The sequence below is a fragment of the Neopelma chrysocephalum genome, unplaced genomic scaffold, assembly GCF_003984885.1.
Source record: "Neopelma chrysocephalum unplaced genomic scaffold, ASM398488v2 Primary Assembly neopelma1_102, whole genome shotgun sequence".
Lineage (NCBI taxonomy): Eukaryota > Metazoa > Chordata > Aves > Passeriformes > Pipridae > Neopelma > Neopelma chrysocephalum.
Genome location: NW_020897765.1, coordinates 3,928,050 through 3,947,563, shown reverse-complemented (window position 1 = coordinate 3,947,563; position 19,514 = coordinate 3,928,050). Strand labels below are relative to the sequence as shown.

At 37.5% G+C, this 19,514-nt stretch overlaps 1 protein-coding gene across 1 annotated transcript in view; it reads left to right on the top strand.

The window, feature by feature from the left end:
• Positions 1–2,332: 2,332 nt before the first annotated feature.
• Positions 2,333–19,514, top strand: part of LOC113973513 (macrophage mannose receptor 1-like) — a 34,097-nt gene continuing 16,915 nt past the window's right edge. The window contains exons 1-15 of the mRNA XM_027695690.1: positions 2,333–2,427; positions 4,280–4,681; positions 6,348–6,521; positions 7,773–7,931; positions 8,844–8,957; positions 9,443–9,577; positions 10,514–10,696; positions 11,308–11,465; positions 12,116–12,229; positions 12,560–12,675; positions 12,976–13,124; positions 15,270–15,469; positions 16,869–16,996; positions 17,608–17,695; positions 19,191–19,332. Coding sequence (XP_027551491.1) covers positions 2,370–2,427; positions 4,280–4,681; positions 6,348–6,521; positions 7,773–7,931; positions 8,844–8,957; positions 9,443–9,577; positions 10,514–10,696; positions 11,308–11,465; positions 12,116–12,229; positions 12,560–12,675; positions 12,976–13,124; positions 15,270–15,469; positions 16,869–16,996; positions 17,608–17,695; positions 19,191–19,332 — 2,320 coding nt within the window. The 5' untranslated portion in view covers positions 2,333–2,369. The remainder of the gene's footprint in view (positions 2,428–4,279; positions 4,682–6,347; positions 6,522–7,772; positions 7,932–8,843; positions 8,958–9,442; positions 9,578–10,513; positions 10,697–11,307; positions 11,466–12,115; positions 12,230–12,559; positions 12,676–12,975; positions 13,125–15,269; positions 15,470–16,868; positions 16,997–17,607; positions 17,696–19,190; positions 19,333–19,514) is intronic.

The following is a 19,514-nucleotide window of genomic DNA, read 5'->3' as shown; positions in this document are numbered from 1 at the left end:
AGTAATTGGCAAATTATCACCTGCTAAGCCAACATGGCATGTTACCTCCCACTTATTATTCGTTCAGACCCATCAGACAGGCTGAGGTATAAGGTGCTGTTGATATTGTGCTCCTCTTTTTCCCATTATATTTGAAGTAGTAGAAGTTTAATGAACTCAATAGGACTTCCATGGAATCCTTAGCAAGTCAACTTTTACACTATCAGTAATCTTATTAAAAGATTAGTGTCTAGGATTCAGGTATAACAATTGAATTTGAAGTAACATAGAATTCTCTAAGTTCATGCCAGGGAGTACAACTGTGCTTTTAGCCTAGTTTCTCACCTTTCAGATCAAGACTGGCCAAACTGCAGTTCACAGCTGGATGCAGCTTGTGCTAGGGCTACAGCTGTGAGCAACGGCGAGAGAAGATGTCTGACTGCCAGATTTCTGAAGTGCAAAGGAGCAGGAAAGCAGTGCCACCTTCTGCCTGGTGCTCCCTGAGGAATGCCTCTGGTGACCAGGAGGTGTCAGGTGCTGGTGACATAGTGAGGTTGGCTCTTCTAACTTTGCTCTTCCTTGGAGGTTGGCCTAAAAGATTTCAACATCCTTGAGCAACATTCCCTTTGCAGGAACCAGCACAGCATCCTGCAATTCACAGTACTGGCTATAGAAGGAGAGGTGCAAGTGTACCAGGTGTATTTGGAGTATGAAGAACAAAGTGGAGTTGTTCAGATTTTTAGCACTAGAACCCATCTGAAACCTGGCTGAAGGGGAACAAATGTTTGCTTTACTGCCAGGCTGCAGCTGGCTCTGGTGTGGCTTGAGGAGCAGGAGAGGGTGAAGAAACTGGACCCTTCCCTTTTTGTTTGTTTGTTATTGCAAAATGTCCAACTGAGAAGAAAAGGAATTCCTCTTGTCCTCATGTCGTATGAGCTTTAGAATAGAATAAGGCTTTTAAAATTCCTGACAAAATGACTATGTACCTTTTATATAAATAGGCCACATATTATAAGGAAACAAAGTTTAAGGCAGGTCAATTCAGGCCAAAGAAAACTTGCTCTTTCTAGGCAAGATCTTTGGCAGCAGATTAAAAGGCTTATGTTTTTAGAAAAAAATTATTTTCCAGAAAAAACTCTTGACTTTATCCTTATTGTTAGTATATTTTGTCATCGCTTGAAAAAGAAATTTCAGTTAACTTTGCCCTAACATCTGTACCATACATGTCCTTGTAATTTCTTATTTCACAGTTCAATTTCTTCTTATTATTTTAATCCTGTGGAATTTCTAAGGGAACATTGTCTTTCTGCTGAGCGGAAAAGCAGGATCAAATCCTGTACTTGGGAAACGCAGTCATCTTGGCAACACACAGGAGATGAAGCTCAATTTTCTTGATATCACATTTTTGCTACAGGTGCTGATCAAATATGTTACTACAGTTCGAATTATATTTTCACATGACAGATTGGTTTTTTGATTTAGAAGCTTTTCTAAACAAAACAAAATACTTCCATGGTAAAAATCTACTGTGATGAAGTTAGGCCTTTACACAGTTATAGAGACAGTCTATAGTGGTCAGGAGAGGAGTGCTGTTTCTCTCAGATTTCCACTTATATGACTGGAAACCAAACTGATGAGTGCTTGCTCTGTGACCTGGTTAAGAAGCAATAAGTGGCATTTCCTGAAATTGTGGCTGACTCTTGGTATGACTGTCATGCTGCTTCACAAGAACTGACCTGCTCCACAAGAAAAAACAGGCATTGTTTTTACGAGGAGCCATTTTTCGAGTAGTTTCGGATGCTGGTCTCCTAGTTGCATTTATGTAGCAATGAAGGCCAGTATATCAATGGCAAACTCCTGTAGAAAGGCAGAAATTTCTCTAATGTCCTGCAGAGTGAATTTCACTTAAATCCTCTAAAATTCAATCCTGTCTCATCTCATACATGAAAATATGAGATTGATGTGTTTTCCTGATGGTATTTTTTTCTCTGTGTAGGTAAGGTGTAAGATTTAAAAGCTAGGGCTGAATTTCTGTCTTTAGTATTTTACTGTTGATTTGATCCCATGAGCTCCCGAGCTGTCTCTTCAGGAGAGACAGTAGGAAAGCAGTGAGATATAATCTTCTGCATCCCACCTGCTTTCCTAAGGAAGCCCTGGTTGCCCTCAGCGAGAAGCCATTCTTGGAGGGCAAAATTTGTGCTGTGTGGTCTTGTTTTGAAATGTGGCATGTGACACAATGTTTCCTTATTTAGTACTCGGAGCTTTCTACCATCCAGGCTGCAAAGCTGAGGCGGACAAACACTGTCCTTGCTTCGGTAGGACTTTATTGCCAACAACTCTCATCATCCAGATTTTGCTGAAAGGAAGAAAAGAAAACAGCATTTGCAATTATGTTCTCCAGGTTCTTGCTTGTTCTTTCTCTTGTTCACAATGGTTTGCAGCTGCCTGGTAAGTGCCCCCTGCTTACTTCCTGTGAAGGTGCCCATGAAAGTGCTTCCAGTCCTCTGGCATTTCTGGGTATCATGGTTCTGGTGCATTGTCTATATGTACATTATTAGTTTGGGGATGGGGAATCTCGTAATGTCAGGCAAAGCAGGCAGGCAAGAGGCAATAGAAAAATCTAACAGAAAAAAAGAAATGGCTAGAGAAGGAAGCAGAGGCTCAATTCTTAATGGCTTTATTCATATATAGTGGCACTATCACTTCAATAACTTTAGAAGATCATACATAAGAAAATAATGAGATACATTTAAATGCCTATTTTATTTTTTTTATTATTTATTTATTTAATTCTTTACTTCTGTGTTCTGATTTTTGAGCTGTTGGTGTCTGGGTAATGGTTAGCAAAATCAGGCAGAAAAACTTCAGGAGTGGTGAAATGCAAAATTATTTGTAGGACATTTAGATGTTCACAGATGATGGCTGTGCAATCCAGAGACTTAATGCTTACAAAAGAGGATTATTTTCATTCAGTGTTTTGAACAGACTCACTGAATTCACTGTCATTGCTAAAGTGGATGGAATAAATTTTTTGTGAAATAAAATTGGAATAAATTTAGCAAAGTTATTGTGGAATTGCAGTGGTAACAGTACTGCTATCCCTTTAGCTGCACTTCTCTTGTAGGTGTAAACAGACGTCTTCTGCAGAATTGAATGTTTAAGGTTAAATCCTTTTACCTTAAGGTAATCTAAGTTCTGAGTAAAACTCATACAGGTTGTGTCATAGTACATGGTATTTTTTTTTAATCACACATGGTATCACTGCAGGTCAGAATAAGTATTTTCAGTGTATTCTATATTATCGATTAAATTGATTTCAATTTTTTGCTGACTTTTTAATAAAATGTCATTAACTTTTAAAATACACTTTAATTCAATATGATGCCCAGTGATCACAAAATGTACCAGGGACCAAAACTGGTTATGAATCCCACAAGCTTTTGAAGGAAATACTTTGTGGGTCACAAAGTACACCCCAAGGCAGCAGAGCAAATTTGTAGGTATAGTTCCCTACTGCTGTTGATATTCACATCAAGACTGAAATTAGCTCTGGTGCTTCTACTTTACCTTGAAGCTGACACTGTAAACATGATCAGAAAAGCTACCTGGAGAGCTAGGGACCCAATTTCTGATTCAGGTGTACCATCTAACTTCCACCAGCCTTTCCACATTGGCAAGCAGGGGTCAGATCCACTACTCCCTGGTCCTTGCTACTTTCTCGGATTGTTATTGGTTTCCCAGTGTCATTCCTGGTTTTATATTTAAGGCCATCTGGCCTTCTCAGGGGTTACTCTGAGTTCCTCGGTCTTGTATGGTGGAAAGGAAAGCTGGATTTGAGAGTGGGGAGACAAATGGCTCAGCAAAGATGGCTCTGTCCCCACTAGGAAACCTGTGAGATCTGTCAGGGTGAGGAACGTTTGTAGAGGTCAGAGGTCTACAAAGCCATGCATCTGAGGACAGGTGGGAACAGGTTAATGGTAATAGCAGTGTGGTTGAGGGAGTTCTCATGACTGAGAAAAATCAATCCAACAAGCTGTGCTCTATTCTGCTGCTGCTGCTGCCCACCACTGATCCACAGTACGGTGACATACAATCATGATACACATATTCTATTTTCTACTTTATTAGTTTTCAATCAGAAGAATTGATGTTGCACTGGACTCTGTTGAAAAACATCATGTTTTTATCTAATGAATGCGATGACATCTTGTTCATGTGAATGGGAAACAAAATCATATGACATATCCACTATATGTATATTCTATACTAACCATTTACTATGTATTGTTTTGTTTTACAGACATTGAATCATTTTTAATATATAATAAAGTCAACAAGCTCTGTCTTCAGGCATCTGTTGCACGGTCAGTTAGAACTGCCACTTGCCATCAAGACAATGAATCACAAAAGTTCAGGTGGATCACAGATCATCAGCTTATGAGTGTGAAACTGAAATTTTGCCTGGGGGTGCCATTGAAGAAAGATCAGGCTATGGTCACTCTGTATCCTTGTAATCAAACAAGTGAACTCCAGTGGTGGGAATGCAGAAATGAAAGCCTCCTTGCAATCCAAGGAGAAGATTTGTTTTTCAGTCCTGGCAATGAAGAATATGATAATGTTTTGTTAAAGAAGGGGCTGAGTGCAAAGAGTCAGTGGAAAATCTATGGGGCCATGGATGTTTTATGTTCCCAGGGATATGAAGGTAGAGAAAATTGATTCTTTCATGCTTTGCATTAATTCCTTTCTGAGTGTTAGAGTGTTTCAAATCTTTTTCTCTGACTATTCTGATTCCTTTGGTGACCTCCAGAGTTTTAGAAAATCAGTGTACTGAAGGACTTAGCCTTGAATTTAATGTCATATTTATGTCCAAGTATGTATTATATACACACATTACTTTAGTCTGTGTATTATAGTACATTAGTATTTCAAGTATTTTAAGTATTAGTGCCTAAAGTCAACTCTAAAAGAAAACCCCTAAGACTCAATCTGAGAGTTTTAGAAGGCAACATTCCTTTTTATTACGATGTTGGATGGATGAGAATCTAATTTCTTCGAAAGTGTGCATGCCTGAGTTACAAAAGCCTCTTGCTTTTATTTAGTTACCTAATTAACAATTCAAAACATTGCTTAATACTGTTACACCCACTTCCAAAACTGTCCCTCCCTCAGTACCACCCTTGCCACGTCTCTGACACACCTCTTGAATTTGAGGTGGAGGTCTCAAAAAGACCATCTCTTCACCTTTTCTACATCTTCCTCATCTCCTTTGACACGGTATCATGCCATCTGGAATGGTTTCAAGGCTTCTGAGTACTTTGACTGGCTATCAGGTTTTATGTCTCTGCCAGTATATTTCAACAGCTAAAAACCCTTTACCTCGTTCTGTTGAAACTTAAAAAAGAATGATAACCAACATTTAGGAATTTTGTACAAATTTTGTACAATTTTGTACAAGCTATACTAGAAACTTATATAATATAGATTTTATGGCTACAGTATTACATGTACTCTCCATATATTCTATAAATATGTATTATATATTAGTATTTATGTATATGCATACTTATACTATGTATAAGTATTCTCTAAAGTCACTATTGCTCACCATACTGTGTCATTACATTATTAACAGAGTGTATAAACACTGATAAGTTTCTTATACAGCCACATGGATGTGAAATTACATCCTCATGAAAGAAGCACAGTATGGGTGAGCTGAGAAAGGTCTGGTAGTACCGATGGAGGTGGAGAAAGTGTTGGTTTTGTGACTCGGCAGATGAGGATGCTCATGGAATAATTATAAGCACCAGTACAATTACCCTTCGTAATCAGCTGAAGTCTGATTGTTCTGTATGGCTTTCCCACATCCAGAACGAATGTTTAAAAAACCACCCCACAGGATATTTGAAAACTGAACTCTGAACCTTGCATGTGGGAGCTGCTTCACTGTATGTGAGACACCTAAATGGTCACTGGAATAAAATCAAAGATAAATATTGTAACCTATGTTTACTTTTATTCCATGAATCGGGACTTATAAATATTAGTTCCTTCTCTTGCATATGTAATATAAATCTTAACATTGTTTGAAGTAGAATTATTTTAAAGTGGAGCTCTGGAGCCTTATTAAGATTGTAAAAGCAACTTGGATCTCAAATATTACTTTACATTAGAATAACACTACTGTAAAACATATGTCATCAGCTTAAGTCTGAAAAAGTATTGAAATGAATTTTTTTATAGTTATGGGAAAGGAACCATGGAAAGCACTTTGAGACACAATTCAACTATTAGCTTAGGCTTTACTTTATTGACTCTTCACATTTATTGGCTGTTTTTCATTTAAAGTTATAATTTTGTTTTCTCAGAGACCTTTACACTGCTGGGAAATGCTTTTGGAGCGCCCTGTGTGTTCCCTTTCACGTACAACGAGCAGTGGTATGCGGAGTGCACAGCCGCCGGCCGGACAGACGGTTGGCTCTGGTGTGCAACCACTGCTGACTATGACACGGACCAGCGATATGGATTCTGCCCATCAAAAGGTAAGTTACCTCTTCCCACACAGTTCCCCTCTGTATTGGCAAATCAGCACTAGCAGAATATGGCTACCTTTACAATAACTTACAGCTTACAAAGATTTTTTTTTTTTTTAATATTGATGTATTGCTGCACCCTGCAGCTCTCTATGCAAGGAAATATCATTTTGCATAAAGATGTGGGAAAAAAATGTGATTGCAGAGTAAAACAGCATGCAGTTCCCACTAATTGTGGGGGTGTTGCTGAGCAACAGAATAATTTTGAGACCCTCACTGTGTCCCAGCCGGGATGTGTGCTGTCACCATTGTACAACCCTTCTCTGAGGGACTCCCATTGTGATGGATGTGGGCACAAAAATGAGCACTGTAGAAAAATTAATGATGAAGATAATGTTTTGATCTGCATGACTTTCATGTGAATATTTTTTTTTACTAAAGTGGAATGTGTCCTTTTATCCATGCTGTTAAGCCCTATTCGTATTGCCTGGGAAGTAGTCTTTCCACCCTTTTTGACATCTGCCTGGCATTTCTCTGCAACTTCAATCACTTTCTTCCAATTCTGCGGTCACTTCATCTCCCTTTATGGCCTTGTTCTTGGCAGGGGAGCTTTGCATTCACAATGCTGAAGTCTCCACCCGATACATCTCGTATTTCCCCTGTATTCCTCCCCATTGCTCCTGTTACATGTTATGTCTTTTATTATTAGAATGCCCCTGTACTCCAATTGATACAAAATGGTCTTTTGGTGTGGTACAAATCCCTGGTCAAATATGCTTTCCAGGTTGCTGCAAGGACACCATTGCTGTGTGACAGACATACCCAGAAGCTCTTCACAAGGGGGTGGGATTTGTCTAAGAACTGTTTTGATGCTAAATTCAGGTCTAGAGCTGGTTCTTATGGCTCTCAGTGAGAACTGCTGTCCAGAAAGAGAAGAAGAGGTTGCACATCTTTTTAAAGTTTTCATGTAGGATTTCTGCCACAACACTACCTACAATATATTTTCCTGTGCAGTCACTTCCCCTGTGGTAATTCCTGAATTATGTATCTTCATGGAACAGGAGGCAGTATAGGCCAGCTTTACCTGTCAGTTTACTGGCCTTAATTTTGTCCTTCCCCATCTGCTCGTAACGTTTTCAGTGCTCTTGAAAGAACCGACCAGGTGACGTTTAAGGAGAATGCCATGCAGAATGAGAACCTGCAACTCATTTTTCTGTTGCCAAGTTACTACGACACCCAATGTAACTATTTTCTCCACAGATAAAGACAGCACCTGGACTACAGACCTGTTAACAAATGTCCACTACCAAATAAACTCTGACTCGGCTCTCACGTGGCACCAAGCCAGGAGGAGCTGTCAGCAGCAAAATGCAGAATTGTTGAGTATCACAGACATTCATGAACAAACATACCTTAAGGGTAAGGCAGTAAAGAAAGCCCTGAGTTAGATTCAGGATCTGTTCAGTCCATCATAACAGCTAAGGATTATTTAGTATGATTTTGGCCACTGTCTTTGGACCTAAATATGTCTGGGCAAAAACCAAAATCTTTTAGAATTTGCAAGTTCACATCAAAATTGTTGCTAAGTGTATGAAGAATTCAAAGTATTCCAGCATCCTTGAAGTGTAACAGTTTGACTTCTTGTTTAAAAATGTTATCTTATATTAAAACTTCACTAAAATTTTTTTTTGATGGGGGAGAAGAATCTGAAAAGTAAATTAAAATTTCACTTTTGGTCAAAAAGAAAGTTTTTAAAAAATTGAAAAAAAAAGATATATCTTTATGACAAAAGAAATATGTTTTTGTATAAAATGCAGTTTAACTGCTGTTTTTTTAACTCACTTGACAAAGAAAAGTATCAGTTATTCATAGATCCTAAAGTGCAGCTTTACCTATCCATGTATTGCTGAAGGAATAGTATGGAAGAAACTATCTATTGTTATTTTTAAGGATGAATTTAACTTCTAAGACATTTATTATTATTTTTTATACTTACACAGTACCAATATTTCTACTTAAATAAATGTTGTACTTAAATAAATATGTAGCATTTAGCCTATTCTACAGAAATAAATTCATTTTGGATATTCTCTGTACATATCATCTGGTCTCATTTTGCATTAGTGAGAGAATAAGAGAAGGGGGTTCTCTTTGTTTATTTTTTACAGTACTCAAAGTTTTGGCATATTTCAATTTATCAAGGATTTCAGTATCTGCAAATATTTGTAGTTAGATATTTAATAACTGCAAGTCTTCAGAGAGACATTATTAGTGACTATTACTAATATGAAAGTGTTTTATAAATTAATGTATCTTCCTTTTGTTACTTAGAATTAACCGAAGTTACAGATTCTGCACTGTGGATTGGACTCAACAGACTGGACTTGAGGAGTGGATGGGAGTGGGTTGGAAGCAGCCCTTTCCAGTACTTAAACTGGGCTCCAGGTATTTATGACTTTGTTTGATTCTGTACTTCCAAACAGAAAATATACATATCTCAAATACTGCTGTAAATTTTATTCTCAGATAGATATGCCATGAGGTAAGGATTTTAGCTTTTCTTGCTTTAGCTTTAGAAAAATCTCCTTTTCTACAGCAATGTAAGCCAGAAACTATCATAAAAATTATTTTAACTGTGAAAGCAACACTACCTGTCCCCAAAATATTTAGTTTTCTATTGCTTGACTCCAGCCACAAAACCATGAGGAGTTTACATGTTCATATCGACTTACATAACTTACATACTACATTTCATAGAGACATGCCCCCTACCAGAGGCCTGCCTTAACTCTTACAAAAGCTGGGTAAGACATGACCTTTGGAGCTCTGACTTCATTCAGGAGTTATTTGTCCTGTGCATTTTACAGCTTAGAGTTCTATTTGCATTTCAGAAAAGTTCACTTTTTCTTTTTCCTGTACTTCTCCCAAAGGGAACCCCTCTCCAGAATCTGGAAAACTTTGTGCAGTTTTGAATCCTGAAGCAAAAGCTAAATGGCAAAATTGGGAATGTGATCAAAAACTTGGTTACATTTGTAAGAAAAAGAACTTTACCTTGGTTCCTTCAGGTATGTTGATATATGTTGATAATTAGAGTAGAAGCTGTTATCTGAATTACTCGGCATTCATATTGACAATGATGAGCAGGAGAATTTTATTAGAAATAGAAACTATTTCTTGTTTATCTGGTTTACTTTTTACAACAATTGTACCCTTTGTAGTCTGATCTCCAGTCCCATAGCACACAGAATGAAACAGATAAAAGTGAAGAAAGTCCAACTAGTCCCTTCTGTCTATGTTTCGATGTTCAGGTCTCACCCTTGAATACATACACTACTGACCATCAAAGGGGAGAACAAACCAAAAATTATTTTTCGGAAGAGGGACAATAGTAAAAATCAGCAAAATGAAGAAAGATGGAGAACTTACAGTGTGGCTCTAAGTCATTCTCCACGACTTCTTGTCAGCCAGCTTAGCAAGTTCACAGGTCTCTGCAGAAGTGGTAGAAGATCGACACCAATGAAGATCGATACATTGAAATAAGAAAAGTTATTTTAAGTGTATAAAGATTTCCCTGTTGGTGTGACCTCGTGTGTGCACCTGGCTATAAATCTGTCTCAATGACTTTTACTCTAACGATATACTTAATCCTTTAAAAATTTATAAGCCTTCTATGTTCCGTGCAGATAATGTCTGATTTATCTGACCAATACTAGGTAATACAGAAGGTGGTAAAACTAATAGATTAGTGTATTTGTTATAGACATTTGACTGACCTTAGAAATTGTATTAAATACTATTTGTATTAAAAATCTTTCATTTTTCAAGCTAAAATTGCCATATTCATAATCACATTTATGTTTACTATGTTTTGTGTCCATCATTTCCTTATTATGAGAATTTAAAAAAAAATTCATAGTTTAGAACTTTAGCACAGATTAAGTGAAAATATGTTCAATTGCATGGCAATTGAACTCCTCTAAAGCCCTGGTATTTTTTCCTAGGTGACATTGGGCCTGTTACTTGCCCAGGTGGGTGGGTGCCATATGTAGATCACTGTTACAAGGTCTTCAGGGAGAGCAAAGGATGGGAAGCAGCTTTGACCTCTTGTCAGAAGCAAGGGAGTCACCTGGCCAGCATGCGAAACCTTGAGGAGCACAGCTTTGTGGTGTCTCGGCTTGGGTACAGTGAGTGTTTCCAGGGTGTCTTTTACCTTTTTCTGCATGTATGGAACACCAGACGGATGAATTGAGATTTCCACCTGAGTTTTGGATGTTGTCAAAACTCTGATTTTACTTATTTCTTAAATAATTGAGCTAGGGCTAGGAGGCTGTGCTTGGGGCCTTTCTCTCCTTTTTTAATTTTGTTGAAAGGAGCTTAAAACATTCACACTTCATATAACATAGAAGCAGTATTTTAAAATCTGACCAGTGCAACAGAACCTAAAAATTAACTACTATTCACACAGTTCTATCATACCACTGTGGTGTATTAACATTAGGCTGGTAATTTACTCCCACTGCTATGAAGAAGAGGAGCCAAATTTTTTCATCTAGTGCAGAGATTTCTTTACAGCCTAATTTTCCAAAGCATACTGTCCTAATTTTAATATCCATGTGAAAGTATTAGTTTATAAAATGATCATAAAACACACTAAATAATTTTCTGCTTCATAAATTTACAAAAGGAATTATATGTCCAAAGCTTGATGGTGCTGTGAAAGGGTTGCAGTGGCATAAGAGGTCTTATTTAGTTCTCTTTCCAAGGTCTTATTTAGTTCTCTGTTTCCACCCTTTAGAGCCAACAGACAAGCTATGGATTGGGCTGAATGACCGTAAGGTTCAAATGTATTTTGAATGGAGTGATGGTACCCCAGTGACATACACAAAATGGCACCTGGGAGAGCCATCCACCACAAACAACAGGCCAGAAGATTGTGTACTGATCAAAGGCCAGGTGACATTACCCAATACATACTTTACCTCTACATTTAAACTAAAATCTTAATAAAAGACTAATGTGCTCTACTATTTCAGAAAAGAGCTAAGGCTGGAAAAAGGTATATAGGGGAAAAACGATGAGATTAAATATGACCTTTCAAAAAAAAAAAAAAAAGAAAGCATTATTGTATCATTGGTGAAATTTTCTCTTTAAGTACATCTGAAAGTCAAAAATTAAATTATTAGGGCTATAAAACAGGTCTCTGAAGGTAATTTGAGCACGTTCTCTCATTTTCCTCTGGTGATAATGGTGGCATGTGGGGATCCATGATTCCTCCTCTGTGTCTGCTCACTTGCTATCTCATGGCACAACTGTTTGGGCAGGGCCCTGCAGAACAGGGGACCAATTCTATGCACCCTCTTCCCTTCTTACCAACATGAGCTGTGGCTGTACTGCTATAGCTCAGTCTATATTTCGCTGAATATAAGCAGATTTAGTTTTGTTATCATCTAGGGAAATTGGATAAGGATAAAAAAACCACTTCTGTTTACAAAATGAGAAGAGAAAGAAAATTAATAGTTTCAATTATAAAGAAACACGTTATTCATCTTCTTTAAATTATTAATCTTTATCTCCTTTTTATTTCAAACTTTTTCCTGCTGCAGGATGGCTATTGGGCAGACTCTGTCTGTGAGAAGAAAGCTGGCTACATTTGTAAAAGAAAGGCTATATCACAAATAGCTAATGAGAAGGAAATTACTGATGCAGGTTGCAAAAAAGTAAGTATATGAGAATGGAACATCAGTTTCTCAGATAAAATAAGTACCTTAACTTGAATCACCTAGAATTGTTTGAATTGTGTATACTATTTATGTAGAAAGGGTTTTTTGTTTTAATTTATTATGAAGTTTCTCCCTCAGTTATATTAAACTTTAGATAGCAGTTTACAAAAACTGCTTAGAAGGAATCCACGATTTCACTGCAAAAAGTATCTAAGTCATAATATTCATGATTATTCGGCTTAATTAATTTTAAATAACATAGCACACTTAATACATGATATCACACTTATCTAAAATTTGAATGGAAATCCTAAAATCTTGTTACAGGGCTGGAGCAGCTATGGGACCTACTGTTATTTTATTGGACATATTCCAGCAACATTTTCAGAAGCAAACACCACTTGTGAAGGAGAAGAAGGTTATTTGGCCACAGTTGAAAGTAGGTATGATAATGACTTTTCCTTGACTTTTAAATAGGTAAAGGTTGTATCATATGAAATATTCCTACAAAAGCTAACACAACGTCAAACAGCAGATCGTCCAAGTAAGAGATGAGGTCTCTAGCTGAACAACAAAAAAGTCTTGCTTTTCTTTGTTGTTTGTATGGAATCAGAATCCTATCATAAGACCTTCTCCCACAGTCTGAAGCAAGGAAAAGGAGAAAAGAATTCATCATCATGTTAGGCAAGTAGGATTTGGATAAATGACTGTTTTCACTTGTGTCTTTATGATCCCTTTTACAGGTATGAGCAAGCCTATCTGACCAGCCTTGTTGGGCTGAGGCCTGAGAAATATTTCTGGCTTGGCCTCTCTGATGTCGAGAACCAAGGCACTTTCAGGTGGACCAATGGTGAAGCGGTCTCCTTCACGCACTGGGACGCAGGAATGCCTGGTAGGTGCTGGGATGGTGGATGGTAGCTGCTCTTTGCAGTCATGGTCCCTATTTGGGTTTGCATTGGCGATGTCCTCTGAATTTTATGCTTTAAACTTTCAGTATCTTTTACGATATCTGGCAGTTCTCAAATTCCATCTTTTAATTTCAAAGGGAAAAAATTGAACTGCAGTTTTATATTAGGACATCTGATGTATTTACCCACAAGATTAATCTTTTGGCCCATCTTCACAGGGAGATAACAGGAGTTAAAAACAGGTCCTGAGACTATTCTACACTCATTCTTCTAGTAGAAAAGTTAGCCTGGGAGAAGAGTCTGAAAAAGAGCAACTGTAATAAGGAATTTAAGTCGAGAATTACAAACTCATAGTATCAGAAATCATCGTACCATTATTATTTTTGTGTGTGATACTAAGAAAACTGTATTCATGGGTTCATACTGTGCAGAAACACAGAAAACAAGTTTTCACAATGCCATAAGGGAATCTGCTCTCAGTGATCCTTTGTCTGAAAACTTGAAAACCTTCAGTGAGGTTACAAAATATAAAATAAAAATAATAAAAAATTACAAAATACATAGACTAATAAAACTTCAGTAAACACCACGAGAAGAAAGCTTGCCAGGCAGTCTGTAGTGCCAGCAGATGATCAGAATATGAAGAGAGCACTTGTAGATCATGTTAAGGAATCTTCCCTCTCTGACCACCCAGGAGCAACTCTGGCAGTCACACTTGCACCACCTAAGTGCAGACTGAGGCCCCTTCACAGCTACACACCCCACACTCACACAGTCTGACCAGGTTTCTGTACCGGCTCAACCCCAGGTTTCCCAGAACAGAGTCTCAACCGTCTCAGTCCTTAAAATAAATTAATCGTGGTGCAATAACAAAATAACAGCTGTGGGTGTCTGTGAGAAGGGACCATGAGCAAAGGAAACCCTGGGCTTTTTCACCTCTGCAGTCTAAACGTGTCAAAGTCTGTGGTCCTGGGCTCCTGCTGTGTCTCTGCGTGTCTGTTCACCTGGCCAGTGTCCCGTGCCCTTTGCTATGCAAAGGGTTGGAGCCAAATCACGACCTCTTGCCTCGGACTCCCACCACCCACAGCTCAATCTGTAGCTGTCACTGCAGCTTGCAAACTGAACTACCTGCACTAAATGCGTTCCTCAACAGTCAGTCTGGAACAGTAAAGAAAAATGCTTTCTGTGGGCTTTCTGTGCTGGAAAATTTCTTTGTGATGGTATGGTTGGAGAGTCTATTTCAAGATGAAATATCAAGAGAATAGATTATGGAGCAAATAGATGACCTGAAGTCAGGACTAAGCATGGCTGCAAAAGCATCCAGGAGCTATTAAAATTATGTTAAATGAACTGTTCATTTTAACATGAAACTACCTGTTAAAGCTGCCTTGTTAAAGCTGAGGGGTGCAAAAAGACAAATTTGGTGCTAACGTTTAAAATGGTTCCAGAACATATGAGGAAATACAGACCAATGAGTCTTTAGTAAATTAGCTGAATCTGTAATAAAGAAGATATAGTGGGAAAGATACATAAAATCGCTTCTGTAAAGGAAGTCATGCTCACAGATCTCCTGGAGCTTCCCACAGGAGCCAAAAGCATATGAATAAGGGAAATCTAGTCAGAGTGGTCTCTCTGAATTACCAAAAGCCTTTCAAATAATTTGACCTAACACAGAAAAGCTCTTACATGAATAAAAATTTTGACCAAAAGGCACTGAGCTGAAGGTGGATTTTTTTTTTATGAGGTCAATTTTTTATTGAAAAGAGTGCTCGTTAACAGAGTCCTGTAATGACCTGTGTAATGTAAGTAGAAATGAGATTGTCACTCAAAAACATAGGATTTTACTGTAAACCCCCCCCCCTTACTTTGTAACCATAGAATTAATTATGCAGGACATTCAAAATAAAAAAAAAGAAAGTCAGGATCCTTAAAGGATCATGGCCTCCTCAAAAAGAAAATATTACTCTGCCTGTGTGAAAAATACCTAAAATACAACTTTGCTTTTCAAGTGTTATTATGTGGCAAGAAGTGAATGACAGCTGCTCAAAGATTTTAACAAAGAATTAAACAATTCACACTTTATAAAATATCCAACATTTGTTTTGTTTTGGTTTTTTTTTCTCATAAAGGAAGTAGTCCAGGATGTGTAGCCATGAGAACTGGAACTGCGGCTGGATTATGGGGTGTTCTGGACTGTGAGACAAAGCAAAAATATATCTGTAAGCAGTGGGCAAAGGGTGCAACAATTCCACCTATTCCAACTACTGCTCTGGTGCCCACATGCCCTGAAGGTTGGATATCAAACAACCATAGAAGTTCCTGTTTTAAAGTAAGTGCCTATGTATTTATAAGAAGAACTCCTTAGTTTGGAGAAAAATAATAAGAAAGAAAGAAAAATTAACTGACATCTTTGTTTTGCAATATCTAAAATTGGAATATAGCAAAACCCAAATCCCCAAAGATTCTTCTCAGGAAGTATCCATAACATGAGAGAAACTTACAAAGAAAGATGAAATTGAAAGGACTGGACACAAGGGAAGGGAGAAGGGCACAGGAAAGAAAATGAGGAAGTTTGTGCCCCAGGGGTCAAATGAATTGGAGCAGGAAATGGAAGAAGAGGAATATAAATATCAAGGCCCCAGAAAGACATAAAGAAACGAACAAAAAGAAAAACAAGGGACATTTTCAGACTAAAATTATTGAAAGAACAATGTCAAAATTCTGTATTAAATAGCAGAATCAGCAAAATTTGCCTATTGACGTTGCTCCTTATATCTGTTGTGGTCACTAGGTTGTACAAAGATCCAGTATTTGTCTGAGATCTGTGAGAGTTTAGGGAATGAACCAGAGAAACAGTGAAGTGTATCCTCCAGCAGCACAATGCCTAAGGCTGGGCCTTTCTAAAATAAGCACATTACCCCCTGAAATAAACCATAAGAAGTCACATGAAAGGTTAATTAAACCTGTGTTTATGAAGAACATTTATTTGAGAGTTTCTAATGCAAAGCCACAGATAACTTGTTTTTGAAGTACACTCAGTCGCATCTGAGCAGGAATAAAAAAGAGTTTGAACAAGAAATGAGGGTAATTTGGAAACACTGATTTGGGATCATGCAGAATTGAAATGTGCTAACTTAGTGTGAGATGTTAATATTTCTTATCATTTTATTGAATTAATGAGTTCTTCTCCCTTTGTTATTTTTTTCATTTTTTTTTCAAACTGAGTTGAAATGCTATTTGCTTTTGCTCCTTTATCCTCAAATCATAGTTTTAACTTTGGTCAAAGTCGTGCTTTTTGTCTCTTAAACTAGTTAGACATCATACTGCAAATGTAAAGTGAGAGATGTAAACCACCGTGAGGTAATTCTTTTGCCTATATCTTCAGACTCCTCCCATCTTGCCTCTCCACCACAACCCTTTTGCTTCATCTATAAGGTCACATGGGCCCTCCTCCAGATAAAACAAATTAAAGGGAATTGTATTCCCTTCTAGCAATTCCTTCCCTTTTTTTTTTTTCAGCACTATGCTAACTAGGTAGGCAACTCTAGTGCAAAAATTTTATGAACGGAGTAGGTAATGCCATTTCTCTTATGGACTTCCACTTGGCTTGCATGAAATCTCATTTATGGGTGAGCAAGACTATGAGTCTTTATTTTATTATTATAGCACTTGTATGATACATTTTAAAGTAATTTCTCCATAGTGTTTTTACAGTAATTTCTCCATAGTGTTTTCACAGATCAAATACTAATAAGAAATCATGGTTTGAAGCTCGAGATTTTTGCAGACAAGTAGGAGGAGATCTGATCAGCATTAACAGTAAAGAGGAGATACCATTACTAATAAAAGCAAAGCGGTGAGTATTTGCTGTATCTTTATCTTACAAGATTTAAAAGACTTGTCATATAAACTATTATGAATGATCTTAGAGGATTTCTGAAACATACGGATTCCTCAAAAGCCAAAAAACGTCAGATACTTTGAAATTTATCTACTCTTTAATGTTTTTATCCTTTCCATGAAAAAAAAGTGTTGTTTGTGTCCAGAAAAAATTAAAACATCCACCAGCATCATGATTACTACATATAATTTAGAAACACATGAAATTGTTGGTATTTTTAGTATGGTAGAAAACATGACCAGTATATCTACTGTTGACCTACCTTGAAGTAGTCAATGCTGAGACCATGTTCTGAATCTGTGAAGGCCTTCCCTAAGTAAACAGAACATTAGGGAAATACAGGATCAATACTAATATTAAGTCTAATAACTGAGCCATTGCCACTGAACCACAGAAGTATTACATATTTCTATGAAGAACATATGTATGCCCTTCACCAAAGGTAACAGGGTAATTATTGCAACTTTACTGCTTTTACAATGTGCTCTAGAAAGTTCAGTTATGTATTTCTGGATTTTTTTTTGTGTTGATGCTTGTATACCACTCTACCCTGTAATTTCTCTTAGTGCCACTCGCTGTAGTTTTGAAAATGTTTGGCTCGGTATATTTTCTTTGAATCCAGATGAAGGATTTGCCTGGAGTGATGGGTCTCCAGTGAGTATTTTAATTTTCCATCATATTTGTTTGCTTATGATATTTTGGGATTTGTAAATGTACTTTTTGAGCTTTTGCTGTTGTCCTCATCAAAGAAAACTCCAATCCTGCAAACATTCACATGGCTGTTAGCCTATATTGCCATGACTAATATCGCAGCAAAACATTTTAATACATGGAAATTATCTGTATCTCATCAGAATCTGTGGCTTTCTGTGCAGCACTCCAACATATTTTCTCTTCCAAGAAGATAATATGAACACAAAATGTCAGAAAATACAAATTCATTATGTTGGATCTTGTATCCTGTCTCTGGCAGTGGCCATAAACATCTTAAGAACTAATCAAACAGCAAGTGTGTTATCCAGCATTATCCTGCATCACCCAGTAAGTGATAGCTCAGGGTCTTTCAGGACTGGAGCTCAGATCCGTAATCTTAATATATTTATTTCCTTGAATTTATTCAGGCATCTCTTAAGCCCATGCAGATATCCACAGCTGTGGGAAACATTCTTGCAGTAGTTCACTCTTTATTACACTCTCTCTATTCCTACTCTCTATTCTCTTATTTTATTTTTAACAAAAGCAAGGACCTTTCCTCTTATCCTGTTCACATTATTTTCCATGAAAGTTTCAAGAAGCAACCTTATCAAGAATTTCTTGAAAATCCCAAGTAGTTGTACGAAATCGGTCTCCCTTCCCACTTGGTTGTTAATTTCTTCAGAGGTAATTCCACCATCTATAACGCTGCTGATGCTTTTGAGAAAGCACGCAGGATCACCCTTGAGGAGAAAAGACAATGCAGAAAGAATCGAGCCTTGCAGAATATACCATCTAAGGAGTCTTTCTGCTGTGCCTTTTGCAACCAGATGTGCCTGTCTCGTATTGGCCTTTTTAGCCACCAACGCGCTTGCAACAAACGTGCGTAGAGCCCTTCCCAAATCTTCGTTCGCGAAGCCTAGCCATGATGATGATGATGATAAATTCCACCAGGTTTGTAGGACCTGACTTCCCTCCCAAAAGTCACACTCCCATCCTCATTAGCCACAGTAAAGGGAAGAAGTAAATGTTGAATTGATGATGCATGATGTGGTCACTGTCACCGGACAGCTGCTGGACAATGTGTTTTTCAACCAGGTCACAACTGATGAAGTGAAAACTACTCATGCTAGGATTAGCATGAGTGTCATGGGGGTAAAGTTCATACTATATGTAATTCAGTAGAAACAGTCCATTTGCCTGTTTCTATTCTCGCTGTGTCTAGGGCTCGAGGCACAAACGAGAGAAAAAGCCCACCATGCCAAGACAGCCTGATCTTCTGATTACTGATATTATTGCTCCACTGTAAAATTCTTATACCTGTTGCTTTCCCAACATTTCCACCTCTAGCTAAAACCATAACCTTTCAGACAAAAACAATTTGTTTCTGTTTGCCAATGAAGAGTACAACTACTGAAACAGATGGAAAGAGTAACAAAGCTGATTTCTTCTATAGGTTAGGTACACAAACTGGGATGATAGCTCAAGAAATTCAGGAGGACGCAAGTTCTGTGGCTCAGTTCGTGGTTGGTCTTCTGAGAAATGGTCTCTTTCGGTCTGTGAAGTACAGCTTGACTGGTTTTGTCAAATAAAACAAGGTAGATTTCTTCTTTTCTTTAGGCAAGAAGCTTAAAAAACTTTAATAAGCAATTATTTCTAAGTTGCTGGAGCAAGACACAGAATTTTGAAGAATTGTTTTATCCAAATGGGGAGCATTGAGTAACATTATAGACTGTGATTTTTCAATGATAGATGATAAGAATAAATAGATTTATTTTTT